The sequence below is a fragment of the Notolabrus celidotus genome, chromosome 20, assembly GCF_009762535.1.
Source record: "Notolabrus celidotus isolate fNotCel1 chromosome 20, fNotCel1.pri, whole genome shotgun sequence".
NCBI lineage: Eukaryota > Metazoa > Chordata > Actinopteri > Labriformes > Labridae > Notolabrus > Notolabrus celidotus.
In genome coordinates, this window is record NC_048291.1 from 26222139 (window position 1) to 26240043 (window position 17905).

At 40.6% G+C, this 17905-nt stretch overlaps 1 protein-coding gene across 1 annotated transcript in view; it reads left to right on the top strand.

The window, feature by feature from the left end:
- syt3 (synaptotagmin III) overlaps positions 1-17905 on the top strand; it is a 38672-nt gene that overhangs the window by 13226 nt on the left and 7541 nt on the right. Inside the window, exons 5-9 of the mRNA XM_034710774.1 lie at positions 4788-4914; positions 10600-10818; positions 13190-13310; positions 16343-16514; positions 17227-17356. Coding sequence (XP_034566665.1) covers positions 4788-4914; positions 10600-10818; positions 13190-13310; positions 16343-16514; positions 17227-17356 — 769 coding nt within the window. The remainder of the gene's footprint in view (positions 1-4787; positions 4915-10599; positions 10819-13189; positions 13311-16342; positions 16515-17226; positions 17357-17905) is intronic.

Sequence of the window (17905 nt, forward strand, 5' to 3'; positions counted from 1 at the left end):
GACAGCTCTCTGTTGAATATTCTCTGCTGAAGTACGTAATTGCCGGATGCCATGCTGTGAGCATTCAGCGCTGGGAGAGTGTGTATTTCATCCTGAGTGTGTGTGTGTGTGTGCTGTAACTAAGGCTTTTTGTGGGTTGTGGAGGGGAGTGTGTGTGCTGCTCTTTTCCTCAATGTGCGTCTGCGGGCTCAGCTGGCAGTCCCCCATTTCTACCGTGGCCCGACATGTAGAAACATTACAACGGGCTGAAAGTGCTGATGATCAGAAAAGAAAGGGAGCGAGAGGCTGATTCGGTCATGAATTATAAATGACGAGTCACTTAAACAGCATCTCTGTCAACACATAATAACACCAGAGTGTGTTATGGCTGCTGTTTCAGATCCAGAGGATTAGCGAGGGAGCTGGACGGAGAGCGGGGTTAATGATTAAAACTGTTCAGAGGTCCCTTCTTCTTCTTCTTCTTCTTCTTCTTCTTCTTTTTTAACTTGAGGTCACAAGATAATTTAGGCTCTGTCACGCTGCAGCTGCCTGTTGTTTCACTGGAGGCAACTTCATTCTTATGCACCTTTCAACAACAAGCTATTCAAAGTGTTTTACATAAGACAGGAAGCATTAATTAGTTAAAAATAGTCCAGAGTGGGAGTGATGAAGGATTAGAGAAGAAAGGTTAGAGCTGTAGCTGCATAAAGAGTGTGTGAGCATGTGTCTGTGCGCACAAAAGGTAGAGGTGTGCTGGCACTGTGACTGTGATAAGATTGGTATGTTAATGCGTGAGCCCTCGCTGTTGGGAGTGTAACAGTCAGAACAACAATGTCAATCTCCCTCACATCCTCTGGGAAAGTCATTTCTATTGACAATCCCATTAAAAGCTGACACATTTCCTCAGTGGGAATAACAGGTAGCTCTCGGGCATTGTCTGCCAGGAATAAGGCCGTGAATTTCGCTCTCTGCTTGAGCGGTAATAGGTATATTCTCTGCAGCACGCCTCGCGGATTGTGTGAAAACCTTGGTTGGGCTTGAGCTCACGTATTGTTCTGTAATGAGACACGTGAAGAGAAGCGAGACCTGGGACTGTGTGTGTGTCGGGGAGAAGAAATGCAGGAGGATCTTTTTTTGTATGTGCTCATGCTTCCTGTTGTTTTTCCTGAACCTACACGTCTCCCAATCACCGTGGATTAACTCTCACCAGATGCATTTTTTGAATTGGTCAGGGGTTTTCTCGTTACAATATTTATCTGGCCGAGCTGGGAATGTAATTTCCTGCAGTAATTTGCCCTGTACATCATCTCCCTGACTCAATGTGATTGCAGACTGGGCATGTTTATCCGATTGCCTTAATTGGATGTGATTCAGAGGTAAACACGTGTCTGGATTGGCCATGGTAATATTGTCAGCAAGCGTATCTTGTTTTGGAACACATGGACGGTATATAACGTAACAGGGTCACTGTTGGCATTTGCCCCGTGTGTCCCTCCTCGGTCCCAAAGTCCGTGCTGCTCTCCTATAGCAGCTAATGAAGTGCTGACACGCTGATTAACAGGCAGAGACACAGTCTAACGAGGTCTGATTAAAGGCCTCCAAGCTGTCTTCATCTTCATCCGCTAATTAAATACATAATAAGTGGGCCGTGAGTCGCAGCCATGACTCTAGATGGCGTCAGTCGATGCATATTACGTGTTTTAGGACATGCATGTGAGTATGTTTGCATTTGATGCCTTAAAATAGTCTGCAGAAAAAATCCACAGAAAAGAAATGTGTGTAAAATCTTATATTCCTTTAATGTAGTCATTTTATTTTTGCAGGTAAAAAACACTTTAAGCTTGAAACAATGGAATCAAAGTAGTAGTAGTACTCACCTTTACAGTCATACATAAGACATACATTTGACTCATCATCAGAGCAATAACACTCTTTAAATCAGCTGAGATGAATGCAACAATATTAATAATTATTTTTTATTTAATCTTGATTATGAAGCATCAATGTCCCTCTAAAATTCAATGTTCAGGGCTTCAATATTTTTGGCATTACTCTGTTTGATACCTGAACAATCCAGTTATTTCAGACATCTTAGACTTTTAGTTCAACAACATGTTAACCAGGAATTTTTAGATTCACTCTAATGTCAAACATGAGGCCCGCGGGCCAAAACCGGCCCGCCAGAGGTTCCAATCCGGCCCGCGGAATGACTTTGCAAAGTGAAAAAACTACAGAGAAGACATTAACTGCCATTTTTCAATAAAAGTAACTACTATTTCAAATTTGTCCTCTGGGGTTTGCATAAAATCATTGTGCTGCAGGGGGTCCATAATAGTCATCTTTACCTTCTTCATTATTATAATCTATCTGTTCTTTTGCAGTAAACATTACACTGTGTCAGGTGAATGGGTAACCTGTGTGTTTGGTGTGTTCGCAGCAGGTTTCAGGGCTTTAAGAGTAAAATATTCAGCCCCAATATGAGACTCATCATGGCAATAAATACAACAGCTGTTTTTGTAGAAAGATAGTTCATTAAATGTGAACATTTTCAGAATTTACTTCTACTTTTTTGCATTAAAACAAAGGGAAACATTAAGAGTTGTTGTTACTTATAGGTCATTATGTTCTGATTTTACTGGTCCGGCCCACTTTAGATCAACTTTGGCTGTATGTGGCCCCTGAACTGAAATGAGTTTGACGCCCCTGCTCTAATTCAAAGGAGCTAAGGTTTCTGACTTTGCTTTTATGACTCATAGACAGGAAGAAATCAATCAGCTGATTTGTTTCTTATGTGTGAGAAAAATTTGAGTTTGGGATGTTTGTACCTAAAAATGTAGATCTGTCTTCTTCTTTTCTTCACAACAACTATTTATTAAATTCCATCCATTCAACCTTAAAAGCTCCTGAAGAAAATATTACCCATGATTTATTTGTTTAGTCTCATTTTAGAAGACCTGTAGATCCATCATAGAGTGGTAGCAGCATCTCAAACTGTATTTAAGTGTAAGAACAGATTATTCTTTGAATGATTTAAAGCTCCTGTGAGGAGCTTTTTGTATGTGTTGATTTTGGCGCCCCCCTGTGGACAAACTGGTAACTCCTACCTCTTTAAAGGCTGATTTATACTTCTGTATTGCAGGGGCTGACGCGGACATGAGCACCACATAATTGTGGTCCGTGTCTTGCATTATTTCTTCTCCGAAACGCTTGAGGGCAGTGTGGTCGCTCTGATAGCCGGCCGCCCGCTACACTCTCTGATTACTTTCCCACAGTGATTCAGAGCGTGTTATGTTAATCTACAGCTGATACATGTTGCTGTTTATCATACAGACATGATTACATGAAGAATAGAGAGGAGGAGATGAAATGCACGACCTTGGGGCTGATGAGAGGGGATCCAGGAAGTGCTGTAAATGCAGGAAATACAATGCCGCCGAGTGGACCAATCACAGGGTCTTGCGGTCTGTGTTGATTCTAGGGGTAGTTACATTTTGGAGGAGGTGCAGCTACGTGTGTAGGCCTCTACGCAGAAGTATAAATCCGCCTTAAGTCTTGTCCTGTAAATCTAAAAAAATATATTTTAAAAGAACTGAAGTCAGACCTTTACTGTGAGTCACTGCTGTTGAAATGTAAACAAAGGCTGTTCTTGCTGCATGCTGTGACTCACTTTATCTTACACCTACCCTCAGCTAAATATTTGAATTATTATACATAGAAATGATTAATTTAGTTTCTAATGGTTTTATCTTCTTTTTAAGTCGTATAAAGAGATCAGTGTTAGATTCAGTCTGATTCATACCCACTTAAAAAACTCCACACAGGAGCTTTAAGAATAAAACACAAACGTACCAACCCTGAAATGAAAGAAAAGTTTGATTACTCACACTCTTTCATTATAATCACTTCATGCTGAGGGCATCCATTGAAATGGGTCTGAAAACTCGCGACCCTGTAACAAGTGATCCAAGGAATTTAATATCCTGCAGACGTTCTATTCTTTATTTCCTTGGATTAATCTCAGGGCTCTAAAGTGGTGCTTCACAATTTACAATACAACTTTGATTAGAACTAAAATGCACAAGAAATATGAACATTCTTTATATCGCTTAACTCTCATCATCAATCACGGCACTAGTTTTTGGTTAACTTCCACCATGTTTTATGTAAATTTGTCTTCATATGTTCTACAATGAGTTCTTACATAACGTTTTCAATCACAGATTTCTGCTCACACAAAGATAAAAATCCTGAATCTTGCAAATCAAAGAAATGTTTAACTGTCGATGACACCGAGGGTCAAAGATTTATGAGCGGGACATCATCAGCCTGTGTGCAGCGTGGTCCAGGTAATCGAGTATGGATTTGATCTTTGCTTTGTGTGTATAAAAAGCTCAGAGTGGAATAAGAAGAACTGTGTGGAGGATTATTCATGAGCTCAGCTCTGACCAGACTTTGTACATCTGTGCGTACTGTGCTTACATTTAACATCGCTGATAGTGCAACCATGAAACAGCTGCAGGGATGACACACTCACCAATACACACAAACACTCACACACATGCTATTTTGGCTCTTCCTTGCTTCAGAGAGACAGCACCTCCCACGCTATTATGTGTGCACAAAGCCTGCAAAGGTGTGTGTTTATATGTGTGTGTGTGTGTGTGTGGGCTGAACCTGTCTGGGTCTCAGAGGGTGTTAGTGTAAATTTGCACGACCCCGGCCTTTAAAGCCTTTTTTTTTATCAGCATGTGAAATTCTAATGGGGTTTGATGTGTGTGTGCGTGTGTGTGTGTGTGTGTGTGTGTTAGTACGGAGCAGCTGGTGGTGAAGATCCTGAAAGCTCTGGACCTGCCAGCGAAGGACGCCAACGGCTTCTCCGACCCGTACGTGAAGATCTACCTACTGCCAGACAGGAAGAAGAAATTCCAGACCAAGGTAAGCCCCGCCCCCCCTTCCTCTCCTCTCCTCTCCTCTCTCACCTGCGTCCTCAGCGAGCAATCTATGAAGTGCTAATGCTGCTCCTGTTTTCTCTCTCGGCCTGCTCCGTGCCTCCTCATGGGAAATCATTACAGTCTCACTTATGTAATCTAATCTAATCTGGGGCATAATTTACTCAGGGTGATGAGCCTCTCTGCTCCTCGGTGTAATTCTGCTGTTTGAGGACAGTTGAGTCAATATTTAAGGTTCGTCTCAGGATGTTCTTCTCACCCTTAGCCCTTCAAAAAATCCTCCCGTCTTCGGATTTAGTCTCTGAGGAAAAACCTCCAGACTTTGGAGCTCAGAGGCTTCACAAACGGGAGTTGTAGTTCTCCATAAATATCACAGGTACTTTTTTGCTCAGTGTTTGAAATGTCTCTCTTTTGGTTCTCCCCTCTCTTTTTCTGTGCGACTCTGCTGTGTTCCACAAAAGCCTCTTCAGCGTGAATGCTTCAGTCATCTGCATAATGCCGCTCTGCTTTTTTGTTCAGAGTGTAGATGATTGTTTCATTTCAATCACATTCTCATTAACACAGGATTTTTTTTACCACACTCACATTTCGCCGCTTTCATCCCGCCAGCAGATATCACCTATTTGAGAGAATGTCTCACTCCATTTGATGTAAAGACATGCATACTGTGTGTTTTAGGACAAACATGTGAGTTTGTTTACATTTGATGCCTTAAAATAGTATGCAGAAAAAAATCCACAGAAAAGAAAACGCTGTAAAATCTAATATTCCTTTCATTTAGTCATTTTATTTTAGCAGGTTAAAAAACACTTGGCTGTGAAAAAAAGCTACATTTTTGAAAATGTATTTTTAAAAAAAAAGGCACACATGTCCTTTAAAAATTCAGTGGTCGCAGCTTCAATAGTTTTTGCTATACTCTGTTTGATACCTGAGTAATACGATGATTTCAGACATCTTAAGATAAAATTAGATGAGATATAAGATAAGATATATTTTATTGGTCCCCCGTTGTGGGAAATTCTTTTGTTACAGCAGCTTACAACACTCAGACTTTAAGTGCAACAACATGTTAACAAGGAATTTTTAGATTCACTCTAATTCAAAGGAGCTAAGCTTCTTCACTTCGCGTTTATGGCTCAGAAAGAGAAATCAATCAGCTGGTTTGTGTTTTATGTGTGAGTGGTAGCAGCATCCAAACTGTATTTAAGTTTAAGAACAGATTATTCTTTAAAGGTGACATATCACGCTTTTTTCATCAATATATATTGGTCTAAGAGGTCCCCAAAACATGTCTTTGAAGTTTATGCTCAAAAAAACACTTTGAAATCAGATTTTGGTCTGCCTGAAAAACCTTCTTCTTCAGTCCTCCTCAGAACAGTCTGTTCTGACCACGCCCCCTCAGGAAGTGGGTGTGGCCTCGGCTCTCCGGCACGTTGATCTAATGTTTACATGTTGGCTGAATATACACGGCTGCTCAGAGATCACGTTACTTCAACCCTCTGAATCTGATCCAGAATCTGATCCTGATGGAGAGGCGCCTGCAGCAGGACCTTTCTGAACCATTGGTCACAGATTTAGTGTTTCTTGTTGTTTTATTTGTCAGTATGTCGACGTGTGTCTTGGTACACAGCTACCAACATGTAGCTATGTGGCTATGCTAACTAGCGCTAGCACTTATCCATGATAAATAAAAATCATCCACTAGATCTTCAAATCTGCAGACGTGGGGAGTAAAACCGACCTTTGTGTTTATTAAGACAGCCTACAACTAGCATGCCTCCCTCCTAAGCTCCTTGTTAGCACACATGTGTCCATGGAATGAAAAACAGAGGAGGGGTTGCGTTGTATTTTATACAGTCTATGGGCTGAACAAGCTCCGAGCTCTGACTTCCTGTTACAGACCGGATGTCGTTGTAACGTAACAAAAACACGGAAGTCTGAAACAGCTCGTTTCAGCACACATTTACAGAAAGGTGGAGAAATCAGAACAGGGGCAGAATGGATTCTTTTCATTCTCAGGGGGTTTGTAGACAGGGACACATATTTCAGGTAGAGAACCATTAAAAAGTCCATTTTGCATGATATGTCACCTTTAAAGGGTTTAAAGCTCCTGTAAGGATTTTTTGAATGTGTTGATTTTGGCGCCCCCTTGAGGACAAAAAAATGGAGGAAAAACCTCCAGACTTTTGAGCTCAGAGGCCTCTCAAACGGGAGTTGTAGTTCTCCATAAATATCACAGGTACTTTTTGCTCAGTGTTTGAAATGTCTCTCTTTTGGTTCTCCCCTCTCTTTTTCTGTGCGACTCTCTGCTGTGTTCCACAAAAGCCTCTTCAGCGTGAATGCTTCAGTCATCTGCATAATGCCGCTCTGCTCTTTGTTCAGAGTGTAGATGATTGTTTCATTTCAATCACATTCTCATTAACACAGGATTTTTTTCTGCACTCACATTTCGCCACTTTCATCCCGCCAGCAGATATCACCTATTCGAGAGAATGTCTCACTCCTTGTGTTTTTTTTGGGGGATTTCCATCGGCTGCGCGTTTTAATCCAAAGCTAACAAGTAATCATCAAGTGCTAATAAGGCAGAGTGACAGACCCACTCATGCAGTGGTGAAAGTCGGATTCGGAAAAGCAAGTGTGTGTCACATTTTAATTATCGCGGGCTTTATTGCATGACAGAGTTTATATCGAATGCTCTCATGGCAATTAAATCCCACTGAAGAATCAACAAATAGGAGAAATTCTGTGCTTCTCTGAGATTGAAGGCAAATGAGGTTTTTCTACGTGTTAAAATATGATGAGCAGGAAATTACAGCTCGCCTTTCTGATTTAAAATGAGCCTTTTATTTGACTTGTTTCAGAGCCGGCAGACGGTAAAGCATGAAAACACAACACATAGTAAAAATAGAGGTGAAAATACACTTACCCATATGAAATGTGTTAAAGAAAACACAAAGCCTGCTCCTTGTGTGCGCCGTGGAAGGAATAAATTAAGTTGAAGTCTTTATTTGATTCCGCCTCCTGTAAGAAAGAGGAAACTTCTGTGTTCCCCCTCCGGCTGAAGAACAAGGTCACCCGGGTGCTTCAGGTTCATTATGCAGCTCAAGGTCGTGTCAGCAGCCACAGTCTCGCCGTTTATCAAGTCTTTCTTCGTGTGTCTTCTTTTACAGGGATGCGGATTCCCTAAAAGCATGACATCTACGTGTAATAATGTCAGCACAATTCACGCTACAGGCCGGGAATCAAAGCGTTTCAAAACAAGCTGCTGGTCGACCGTTCTGTGAGCCGGGGAAACGTTTACTTCAAAACAAGTGATGTCTTTCATGTTTCTGATTTGTTCTGAGTTTAACAGAAAAATGGTTTCAGCTGCAGGAGGCAGGAAAAGAAAACACCACTGTGCAAAACTATCACAGCAGCAACGAGAGCTGACTTCGGATGCTACTTAAGACAGAAAACAGGAGAACTTTTACATCATGTCTTCCAAATTTAGCTCCAGTTTTCTCCCTTTTTTCATTCCTGACTTCACACTTCTTTTTCTTTCTTGCGTTCCTTTCATAAGAGAAATAAAAGCCACAAGGCAAAATCTAACACCGCGTACTCTGTCTTGAAACCATGTCCATGTTTGTTTGGTTAAAGAAGTAGAGTAGCACTCTGTAAAGCAGGTAGAAAAATGTACTTTACTGTGCACAGCATGGAATATGTTTTCATAGCAGCAAAACACCAGAGTCTTTGAGGATTCTGGACGTGTCTCGAAAACAGCATAAAGTGTTGTCAGACAAGCTGCTGGGCTTTCAAGAATCTGGCATGAATTTTATGTTTGAGTAAACCTTGCGTCGTGTCTGTGCCTGGAATACAATCATCAATGCAAAAGGCTCAAAATGTAAAAAGTGATGGAGGAGAGGCTCAGCCAGGAAATGAATTAGCCCGAGATTAAAACAAATAAATACAATGCATTTACAAAGTACTAACTGGGTATCTGCACTGAGACAGATATGTCAGTAAGAGGGGCTTTTATTTTGAAATACAGGGCGTAGAATAATAATAATAATAATACATTTTATTTAGAAGCGCCTTTCAGAGCACTCAAGGTCGCTTTACAGACAGATAAAAAACACAATAAATAAAAGAACACAATAAGATAAATAAAAACAACAAGCAAAGTAACACCAAGTTAAAAATGAAGCAGTGGAAATGAAGCAGGGAATGCAGTTTGAAACAGATGGGTTTTGAGTTTTGATTTGAAGAGGGGTAGTGAGTCAGAGTTTCGGATGTCTGGTGGGAGTGAGTTCCAGAGTTGGGGAGCAGAGCGACTGAAAGCTCTGCTCCCCATGGTGCTGAGACGGGCAGGGGGCACAGAGAGGTGGAGGGAGGAGGAAGACCTGAGGGAGCGAGAGGGGGTGACGATGTGGAGGAGATCAGAGAGATACGGGGGGGAGAGGTTGTGGACGGCCCTTGAATGTGTAAAGGAGGATTTTGAAATTGATTCTGAGTTTGACCGGTAGCCAGTGGAGCTGCTGGAGGACGGGGGTGATGTGGTGAAAGGAGGGGGTTCTAGTGATGATGCGGGCTGCAGAGTTTTGGACCAGTTGAAGTTTATGGAGGGATTTGTGAGGGACATTTGTGAATTACAATAATCGATACGGGAGGTGACAAGACTGTGGACCAGGATAGCAGTGGTGTGAGGGGTGAGAGAGGGGCGGAGACGGTTGATGTTGCGGAGGTGGAAATATGCAGACCGGGTTATGCTATTGATGTGAGAGTTGAAAGAAAGCGAGCTGTCGAGGATGACACCCAGGCTCTTTACTTGAGGGGAGGGGGACACTGTTGAACTGTCTATGGTGAGGGAGAAACTGTCGGCTTTGGATAAGGTGGATTTGGTGCCTACAAGGAGGAATTCTGTTTTATTGCTGTTGAGTTGAAGGAAGTTGGAGGTGAACCAGGACTTGATCTCAGAGAGGCAGAGGGTGAGGGAGGAGGGTGGGAGAGTGGAGTCGGGCTTGCTGGAGAGGTAGAGCTGGGTGTCATCCGCGAAGCAGTGGAAGTGTATGCCGAATTTGCGGAAGATATTGCCGAGTGGGAGAAGGTAGGTGATGAAGAGGAGGGGCCCCAGGACAGAGCCCTGGGGCACACCTGAAGTGACGGGGGAGGGATGTGAAGTGAAGGATTTGAGTTGGATGAACTGAGTGCGGCCTGTGAGGTAGGAGTGAAACCAGTGCAGGGGGGTGTCAGTGATGCCTATGGAGGAGAGTCTATTGAGGAGTATGGGGTGAGAAATGGTGTCGAAGGCCGCACTCAGATCGAGGAGGATGAGGATGGAGATGAGACCGGAATCAGCTGCCATGAGGAGGTCATTAGTTATCTTGAGGAGGGCTGTTTCTGTGCTGTGACGGGGACGGAAACCGTAGAGGGACATACAGTATGTTCCTACTCCCCTTAAGTCCAGTGTAATACCCTTTAACAATCCTAGCTGTAGAACATGTGAACCCTACCCCCCAAACAGTCTCTGCTCATGCTGATGGTCTCTTTATGAACTGGGAAAAAGTCCATGTCTTGTGCGGCCTTTATTCCTCCTACTGTCCCTTACACTCAGCCAGTTGGTCATTTATCGCTGTGACTGTAATGTGTGTGCTGTAATGTAATGCAGTAAACTGTAACTGCCTCTCTCCCTCAGGTTCACAGAAAGACCTTAAACCCCGTGTTCAACGAGACCTTTCAGTTCGGCGTGCCGCTGAATGAGCTACATTCCAGGAAGCTGCATTTCTCCGTGTACGACTTCGACCGCTTCTCCAGACACGACCTGATCGGCCAGGTTGTGGTGGACAACCTGCTGGACTTCAGTGAGGGCAGCGGGGACAAACCAGTCTGGAGGGACATCGTGGAGGGCACGGCGGTGAGGACGAATAAAAAATACACATTTGTTTGGAGAGGAGGGTCGGCTTAGATTAGTCTCCAGATTTAATCTGAGGGAAGTTATGAACCAAAGCAGTGAAGTAAGAGACCGGGGCATAAATGGAGCACATCAGACATGACACAAGTGATGATATCAACCGATGCGTTCATGCAAAGACGAATACGCCTGACCCACAGCTTTGAAGAAAAATAAATGAATACAACTTGAAAATAAAAGCTGGAGGAATAGTAATTTTGAAGCTAGCTCTGTGAATGTAGTAAACTTTGGTCCATTCACAGATGTAGATGGCATATAAACAATGTTCCCAACATCCAATCAAAGCAAAGATGACAATGTGGTCACAGTGTCATCATGGGATCACTTAAAGCAACAGGACAGATACATTTATTTACTTGAATGGTAAAACAACTAAACTACTTCGACTGCACTGCAAAATAGTCACAACTAAACCATTTATTTAATCATATTTTACATTTTTTAAATGTTTTTTCAAATATGTCTTAATCCAAGAAACATAGCAACCTACTTAATGCAGATTTTTTTCACTTATCATAAGCCATCCAGGGCTTTTTTTTTTCATGTAATATCCTGAAATAAGTCATATATCTGGACTTGTCACATCAGTGTGTCTTGTATTTACTCTAATAAGATATTTAACTCAAAGCAAGACAAAAACCGTCACTTAGTTTTGAGTTTTTCTTCAGTGTGTCCTAAAACTTAAATCTAAAAAAAGTTTTTATATAACTTCTAAATGCTGATATATATATCTCTAAAATCTATTCATCTAAATTCATGTGTTTCTTCTTCCCTTCTTTGGGATTAAAGCTCCTGTGAGGAACTTTGTGTTGATTCTGTGGACCTGTTATCTCTCTGCTAAGTTGTGTGTTTTTAACAAAAGGCTCATCCTACTTTCTTTTAAGAGCAGAAAGTTTCACTTATTGTGACTTTTATTTTGAAAGGGTGTGGAATAAGGCTGTTTGGCATCATGCCTCGTCTGACACCTACCCTGTTAACAGGCGCCGAAACAAACCTTCAAGATATGATATCCTTGCTGATAGTAGTTTTATTCTTTTCTTTTGTCTGCATCTGTATTAATATCAGTCTGAAAACTCCTCACAGGAGCTTTAAGTTTATTTTTTTAAGGCATTTAGAAATTCTCTTTTCAAATACAGAAAATTCACTCAATATTAAAATAAAAGTTTTATTCATGTCGTCTTTTATCTCCTGGTTACTGAATCTAAATGCAAAAGAAATTTCCCGTCTCTCTGATTCGATTGCTTTCAGACACTGAGATTCAAAATGAAAAATTCAAACAGGAAACCGATGATGATCAAATTTACCTTAAAGGAAATCAATCGCTCCTCTGAACGATTCAGATGAACAAATAGAAAATGGAAGGTGAGGTTGTAAAACTTTTTCAAATTGCAAAACTTAAACGACAGAAATTAGAATTTAAACCTCGTAAATTCAGCTGGAAACTTTAAATGAAATGTTAAAGCAGTGATTTTTCACTTCCAGCGTTTTATATGGTGGTTCATTTTTGTATTTCCTGCATGATTTCTGCAGATACCAGACTGTCTTTGCTTTAATAAGACCCGTGTGTTGTTTAAAGATCATGAAGTCATACACAGAGTATCCTGGATATTTCTCTGCAGCTCAGATTGATTCAGTGGCTTAATGTAAAAACGAAGCAGAGGAGAGTCTGGATAGATTACTGGAAGGGCACCGCTGCCCACATCCAAACTTTTTATTACGCTGCATCCAAGTAGATTTATATGAAATATTCATGCAGCGCTATTAGCAAATTAGATGGAGCAAAGTCTTAAAAAATTTGGCATGGATGTTTCATTTATTAAATAAGTTTAAAGCATTAGCCTGTTGGCGTTATTTCACTGTTTCACTCGGGGAAGTATTGATTAGCAAGGCTCAAAGGCACTAAGGAGTCATCAGGCCACAGTGTGACCTGAATACCAGCGGTGTCATTACACCGAGACCGCAGGCAGAGAGAGCGGATCAGTGAATGTGGAGATATAAAAAGCCTGGAGAATCATCGCCTCTTCTTAACACTTTCTTCCACTCGGGGACACGGACGGATTGGCATATGATTCATTTACTGTGACGGCACTTCCCCTGCGCCTAAACACTCTGCCCGTCCACATTAGGACGTCTGCTGTCACCGCCGTCACTCACAGATGTGGCTCTTTTTCCAGCCATAGACCGTCAAACCAGAGGATGTCTGTCTGTTAGTGTTCTTCCTGTCTGGCTCACATTGTCCCGGCTCTGTTTCTGATCCCTGTCTGTCTCTGTGTCTGTCTCTCTCTCTGTGTGTGTGTGTGTGTTTGACCCACAGGAGAAAGCTGATCTCGGGGAGCTTAACTTCTCGCTGTGTTACCTGCCCACTGCAGGCAGACTCACAGCTACAGTCATCAAGGCCACCAACCTAAAAGCCATGGACCTCACCGGCTTCTCAGGTAAAGGATTAACACACACGCTCTCACACACACACACTTTACAGATGCTCAGACCTCCAGAAAAACAGTGTGAGGAAAATATGACAGAAAATAGCTCTGACAAACGACTCCTTGTGATGTATGGTGCTGCTTGGGCTCCTTTAGTATAATATTATTCTGATTAATGACACAATAATAATGTAGTAGCCGAGAAATTGAGGGAATCCCTTTTCCTCCTGTAGAAATAAAACAAAGACTAAGCCATATAGAAAAAGAATCCCAATGTTAAATCAAAGTTATGGGATAAAAAAGTCGAATTTAAGAGATAAATCAAAAAGATTAGATAAAACTAAAATTTGTGGAAGTCTAGTTATGACAGAAAAAGTGAAAGAAATAAGATAAAAGTTGAAATTTTGGTCATAAAAGGTCAAACTCAGGAGTAATGAATTTAGAATCATGAAAAACAGTCATTATTATGAAAAAAAGTTAATTTATGAGTTTAAAAAGTCAGAAATTATGGGATAGGAAGTCAAAATGATGACATAACAAGTAAAAGAAAGAGATTAAATATTCTAATTTTTGGTTGTAAGGTCAAAATGATCAGATAAAAAGTCAAAATCAGGAGATATGAAGTTAGAATTATGGGATAGGATGTGAAAACTATGAGAAGGAGTCAATATTATGAAAAAAAAGTTGATTAATGAGATTAAAAAGTCACAAATGGTGGTATAGGAAGTCAAAATTATGACTTAAAAAGTAAAATAAAAGAGATTAAATTTCCATTTTTGGTTTTGAAGTCAAAATCATCAGATACAAAGTAAAAATCAGGAGATAGGAAGTTAGAATTATAGGATAGGATGTCAAAACTATGAGAAGGAGTCATTGTTATGAAAAAAAGTCAATTTATGAGATTGAAAAATCACAAATTATGTGATAGAAAGTCAAAATTATGACATAAATAGTAAAAGAAAATACATTAAATTAGATAATTAGGATTATGAGGTCAAAATGATCAGATACAAAGTCAAAATCAGGAGATACAAAGTTAGAATTATTGGATAGGAAGTCTAAATTATGGGAAAGAGTCATTATTATGAATAAAAGTCAATTTATGAGATTGAAAAATCACAAATAAGGGATAGAAAGTCAAAATTATGACATAATTAGTTAAAGAAAAGAGATTAAATTTCCAATTTTTGGTTCTGAAGTCAAAATGATCAGATAAAAAGTCAAAATCATGAGATAGGAAGCTAGAATTATAGGATAGGATGTCAAAACTATGAGAAGGAGTCATTGTTATGAAAAAAAGTCGATTTATGAGATTAAAAAGTCACAAATTATAGGATAGGAACTCAAAATTATGACATAAAAAGTAAAATAAAAGAGATTACATTTCCAAATTTGGATTATGAGGTCAAAATGATCAGATACAAAGTCAAAATCAGGAGATACAAAGTTAGAATTATAGGATAGGAAGTCTAAATTATGGGAAAGAGTCATTATTATGAATAAAAGTCAATTTATGAGATTGAAAAATCACAAATTATGTGATAGAAAGTCAAAATTCTGACATAAATAGTGAAAGAAAATAAATTATATGAGCAATTTTGGGTTATGAGGTCTATATGATCAGATACAAAGTCAAAATCGGCGGATATGAAGTTAGAATTATGGGATAGGAAGTCTAAATTATGAGAAGGAGTCATTATTATGAAAAAAAAAACTATTTATGAGATTAAAAAGTCACAAATTATGACATAAAGATTAAAAGAAATAGATTAAAATTTCCTAATTTTGGTTATGAGGTCTATATGATCAGATAAAATGTCAAAATCAGGGGATATGAAGTTAGAATTATAGGATAGGAAGTCAAAATTATAGGAAGGAGTCATTATTATGAAAAAAGAGAAAAATTAGGGGATTAAAAAATGAAATCAATGAGAGAGTGTTATTCTGTAATATTACATTGTATCTAATTAATTTCTAACTCATATCAATATGTGTGTTTATATCATTAACACATAAGCTTCATAATTCAGACTGTCTCATTATCTGGTTCTTACATTTATCTTCCCATTATATTGTTTTCCTTCTGTTGATAAAGGGCTCTCATAGAAATCTCCTTTTTCTTCTGTCGTAACCATTCGTTTGTTTTTTTTTCGAGCCAAACTGACAAGTTAGTGCGAAAGATATTAACAGAAACACATTTTTCAGAAGCTAATAAATCACTGACATTGAAGTCGCTGAAGCATAAAGTGCAAAAAAAAGAGTAAATAACCATAAATCTCTGCTGAATTATTCCTGAAGTTCATCAAGCAGATTGATTGCTCCTAGCTGTGTTCGACAATCCGAGGGTGGATGCTTTTTTTCCTCCAGGAAGGAGAGTTAAAGTTAATGCATTATGAATATATCACCTCAAGCTACAGAGAGGGAAAGTTGTGTTTTTGCTGCAGACAAAACGAGCTGCAGGTGTCGCGCTAATTGTGACTAAAGACAGCAGAAGCTTCACCTCTTAGACGGCGATGTCGAGAAATGTGACCGCTCACGCTGAAATCACGCTCTTCACTTAAAGACTCAACGATTAACAGAGAAGTCCTCCAAGACTGAACCAAGTCTCACATGATAATTACCACCTGCTGGTATTATTGCCAGAGTGATTTTAAGATGAGCTTCAAAATGCAGCATGTAAATGAAGTTGTGTGTGTGTGTGTGTGTGTGTGTGTGTGTGTGTGTGTGTGTGTTTTCCCTGGCGGCTGTCACCTTCCTGCGCATTTTGAATGGATAACTAAAGTGATTCAACCTGTGCTGCTTTTCTCCCTTTGTGTGTTTAATCCAGCTTTGCCAAGGTGACTTGATTTTCATGCCTTTTATGTGTTACAGACAAGGAGAGCTGTGAGAAATACTACCTAGCAGCATCACAAGCACTTACCTTTCCCTCTTCTTCTGCTTCTTCCTCTCTTTTTTTTTTTTGGTCTTCACATCCCACTTCCCTCTCTTCCTCCCTTCCTTGTACTCCCCTTCCTCTCTGTGTGTCCTCATCTCCTCCCCTTCAGACCCGTACGTGAAGGCCTCCCTGATCTGTGACGGGCGGAGGCTAAAAAAGAGGAAGACGTCCATTAAGAAGAACACGCTGAACCCCACGTACAACGAGGCGCTGGTGTTTGACATCCCCAATGAAAATATTGAAAGCGTCTCCATCGTCATCGCGGTGATGGACTATGACTGGTGAGCGCGGCGAGGTGTTGTTATGGAGTTGATAGAACTGATAATTGCTGTGAAGCGTGCTGCTTGTTGAATGCCTGTTGGCACATGCGGTGTGATGTTTGCTGTTGCTTTGGGGTTGTCACATTTCGGTGGTGTTGCGACCGTGAGGAACACAACCAGGACCCCCCCCCCTCCTTCACGGGCCGGCCTCATGCTGGACGCTCCCTGGTTTTACGCTGACAGGCGGGCAAGCTCATGAATAACCATGATTTATGCTAATGGGGAACAGAGAAGAAGAAGTATAACCCTGACAAGCGCTTTTCTGTCTGCGGCTTGCAGCAACACTTGCTGGTTGTTGTTTGTGTCGATGCACCGCCTCCCTATTATGTAGTCTGCCCTCCATTTGGCATCTCTATAGGTGTGTGCTTTTGTATGTTTGTGCTTGCGCCTGCTCCCCGCTGACATCACCCTTTTATGCAGGGTTGTGTGTATTTGTGAGCTGCTATTCAATATCCTTCCTCAGCCGCTCTACTCCTTTCCCAGTCCTCAAGGTTGATAAATGGGATTCTCTCTGCCTGTTTTTTTTTTTTACAAGCCCTGTCTCCTTGTCTCTCTCCTCACTTTAATATATCCTCACTCTCCCTTTTTCTCAACCCCCACCTCCTCCTTTCTCTCCACTCTCTCTGTCTCTCCTCCTCGTCCATGCCTCTCTCTATCCCTCTCTGCTTGTCAGTATCGGTCATAACGAGGTTATAGGGATGTGTCGTGTGGGCAGCGAGGCTGAAGGTCCAGGGAGGGAGCACTGGACAGCCATGCTGGCCAATCCACGCAAACCAATAGAGCACTGGCATCAGCTCGTGGAGGTAATGAGCGTATGATATTGTGTGATAATGTGTGTCTTTTGTGTGTGCGAGTGTGTGTGCATCCATGTGCCATGAGCTTATCTCGTGCCACATATGTTACACTCAGTTCTTCAGTCAGCGGCTGATAACCAAAGGATTTTATCATGAGGATTATCATGAGCGTTAGACGGAGCAGTGAGACGTAAAGAACGACAGCAGTGATTGGAGCAGAATGAAAGTTATTGTGCAGTGATGGTTTTTTTTAGAAGTAGAAAGTTATCCATTAGAAGTTTAAGTTTTAAATTCAGATTAAAACACAAGTATAGACGCCGATATGTAACAAATGACCAAACTAAATGTGTTGAATATTCACACGGGGACATTATGTGAAACAAATGTAATTACTCTATATATCATTGGTTAATATATGAATAAAGATGCATCATTTTTTAAAAACTCATTATACTTGTTGTAATAAGGCAAAGAAAAAATCACCCGAAAAACTAAGTTTAAATTTAAGTACAAACAATATATGCATCTAAATGTTTTAGTATAATGTGTGTATGTGTG